We start from the raw sequence: 3,075 nt of genomic DNA on the forward strand, positions 1-3,075 counted from the left end.
CTTGAGAGTCCACACAGGAGAGAAACCATTTGGCTGTGATGTCTGTGGGATGAGATTTAACCAGCAGCCACATCTTAGCAGACACATGAGAGTCCACACAGGAGAGAAACCATTTGGCTGTGATGTTTGTGGGAAGAGATTTAGAGTCCAGGGAAATTTTAAGGCACACATGAGAGTCCACACAGGAGAGAAACCATTTGGCTGTGACGTTTGTGGGATGAGATTTGCAGAACAGGGAAATCTTAAGAAACACATGAGAGTCCACACAGGAGAGAAACCATTTGGCTGTGACGTTTGTGGGATGAGATTTACAGAACAGGGAAATCTTAAGAAACACATGAGAGTCCACACAGGAGAGAAACCATTTGGCTGTGGTATTTGTGGTAAAACATTTAACCAGCAGCCACATCTTAATAAACACAAGAGAGTCCACACAGGAGAGAAACCATTTGGCTGTGATGTTTGTGGGAAGGAATTTATAGAACAGGGACATCTTAAGACACACATGAGAGTGCACACAGGAGAGAAACCATTTGGCTGTGATATTTGTGGGAAGAAATTTAACCAGCAGATACATCTTAAGACACACACGAGAGTCCACACAGGTGAGAAACCATTTAGCTGTGATGTTTGTGGCACACGATTTACAGAACAGGGAAGTCTGAAGAGACACAAGAGAGTCCACACAGGAGAGAAACCATTTGGTTGTGGCGTTTGTGGTAAAACATTTAAAAGGCAGGCAAATCTTAAGACTCATATGAGAGTCCACACAGAATAAAAGTTTGCATCGTCTTTCAGTGTTTTGCTGTATTTTGTTTTTAGTCTTTCTCTACTGTATATTTTAAAATATGTATAAAAAAGTATTCTGGTGGGGTGTGTTTAGCTCAGTTGTTAGAGCGCATGCCCCATGTTTAACATCAGTGGCAGCATACTGTAGGGCTGTGATGGAGGGAACAAAAAAGAAACCAAAGACACTGCACGCAGGTTATAGCCCCAGCATGAAGTCAGTGAATACTATTTTTTTTTGCCTGAGTAGTGGGTGGAGTTTGCAACCCACCTGCCAATTTTGGTGAGTTTTCGTTTGGCAGTTTTTGCTACATGAACACTTTTAGCAGAAAGGAAGAAAGAATAATGAAATATAGCCGCAAGCGGAAATGATCAGGATTTGACAGATGCCGGTGACTTCATGATTAAAGTGATGAATTTGGACTTGAAGTCAAGTTTTTAAAGAAAATTGCAGAAATGCAGACTTGAGTTTTATAGCATGAACTTGAAGTCAGAGAGGGTAAGTATACACAAAATTGCAAAAAGTTTAGAGTCGCCTGCCTTAAAATGAACATGAAGGTTAATGACCATTCTTAATCCCTAGGGTTTGATATGGAATTGGCCCACCCTTTGCAGCTATAACAGCTTCTGGGAAGGCTGTCCACAAGGTTTAGGAATGTGTTCAGGGGAATTTTTGACAATTCTTCTAGAAGCGCATTTGTGAGGTCAGGCACAGATGTAGGACGACAACGCCAGGCTCAGTCTCCACTCTAATTCATCTTAAAGGTGTTCTGTCTGGTTGAGGTCAGGACTCTGAACTAAGGGGGCAAGCCCAACCACTGAAAAACACCAAACTTCACACTTGGCACAATGCAGTCAGGCAAGTACCGTTCTCCTAGCAACCGCCAAATCCAGACTCGTCCATCGCATTGTCAGACAGAGAAGTGTGATTTGTCACTCCAGAGAACACGTCTCCACTGCTCCAGTGTCCAGCGGCGGCTCTGCATCCGACACTTTGCATTGCACTTGCTGATGTAAGGCTTGGACGCAGCTGCTCGGCCATGGAAACCCGTTCCATGAAGCTCGCTATGCACTGTTCTTGAGCTGTTTGGAAGTCTGTAGCTGTTGACTGCAGAAAGTTTGTGGAGGTTTTATGTATATCTAAAAGTTTTAGATATTTGTATTGGGCGCCAGCCAGGGTAACCTGACAAGTCGTTGCGTCACAGATTCCTACCCACAAAGGATACATGTAATATGACAGTATACCTTCAAAAGTAAGAAACTCTCAGTCAAGTCAAGTCAATCAAGAAAATATGTTGTTAGCAACACTTCAACAAAAACAGAGTGTGGTTTCAACAAATAATAACCAGTCAATAAACAATCAGAAATAACAAAAATGCTCAGTGGGGATAGTTGTGCTTAATAAGTTCAGCTCTTTGCACAATCAAGGAGGGAGAAACAAAACAGCAGGAGTTCACTCCAGGACCGCAAGTTCATCAAAGTAATGCAGTTCAACCAAAGATTGTTCCCCTAAACCCCTGTAACGTTAAATTCTTGCAAAAAAATTGTACCTGTGGTGCGGGGAACACGTGAACACAGCGTCAGTCAGTCAGTCAACTCCCCTGTCAGTCAGGGAAGCTCCAGACCAGAAACGGGTCCACGTTACATTTTCCTCCGTGGTGATCTCCGTATCTTTGCCCGGCTTACACCAACACCTAATCCGACTTTACGCCTGTTTTAACTAGGGATTACTCGCGGAGCCATACTTCTGACCAGACACACCAATCGCCAGGCGGTAAGAAGCTCTTTTGCCTTCGCCAACGTCACTTACATGCGACCTGGCTGTTGCGTTCATAGTCCAGGTAAAATGTAGTTTTCCCTCAATAGACAAATGACGGGAAGTCCGACTGTCACCTCCCCTCCCCCTTGAGAAAAGCCAGTTTAGGCGGTTATTCATCTGTACTCTAGTTTTCAAATCCCAAAAAGTCATCTTCCTCGGACTCCTCTTCAAAGATCCTTCGAAGGCGACCACGCTGTTGTTTCTCCCACACCTCTGCTGTGGGGTAACAAGGTTTAAGCTGAGCCACATGCACAATGCGCAGATCTTCCCCTGAATCTTCTAAAACAATCTCGTAATTCAGAGGGCTAATTTTCCTTACCGCTCTCTACGGTCCTTTCCATCTTGGCACAATCTTAGCAGAGAACGACTTGTCTGCCCTTGAATAAGGGTGAGCTTTGAGCCAGACTCGATCCAACTCTTTGAATGTTTCTTCTCTCTGGGTTTTTATCATAGTTATGTTTTTGGTGTTT

The 3,075-nt window shown here is 43.8% G+C and overlaps 1 protein-coding gene across 1 annotated transcript; it reads left to right on the forward strand.

Moving 5' to 3' along the window:
* Positions 1 to 85: 85 nt before the first annotated feature.
* LOC123982867 (gastrula zinc finger protein XlCGF8.2DB-like) lies at positions 86 to 792 on the forward strand. The gene has a single exon (XM_046068788.1). It carries the CDS (start codon positions 86 to 88, stop codon positions 776 to 778), a length of 693 nt encoding a protein of 230 aa, XP_045924744.1. The 3' UTR covers positions 779 to 792.
* Positions 793 to 3,075: the final 2,283 nt, after the last annotated feature.

The sequence above is a fragment of the Micropterus dolomieu genome, linkage group LG14, assembly GCF_021292245.1.
Source record: "Micropterus dolomieu isolate WLL.071019.BEF.003 ecotype Adirondacks linkage group LG14, ASM2129224v1, whole genome shotgun sequence".
Lineage (NCBI taxonomy): Eukaryota > Metazoa > Chordata > Actinopteri > Centrarchiformes > Centrarchidae > Micropterus > Micropterus dolomieu.

Bases quoted from the DNA above. Each gene is read 5' to 3' on its own strand.
- LOC123982867 (XM_046068788.1), top strand. From the start codon at position 86: ATGAGAGTCCACACAGGAGAGAAACCATTTGGCTGTGATGTTTGTGGG.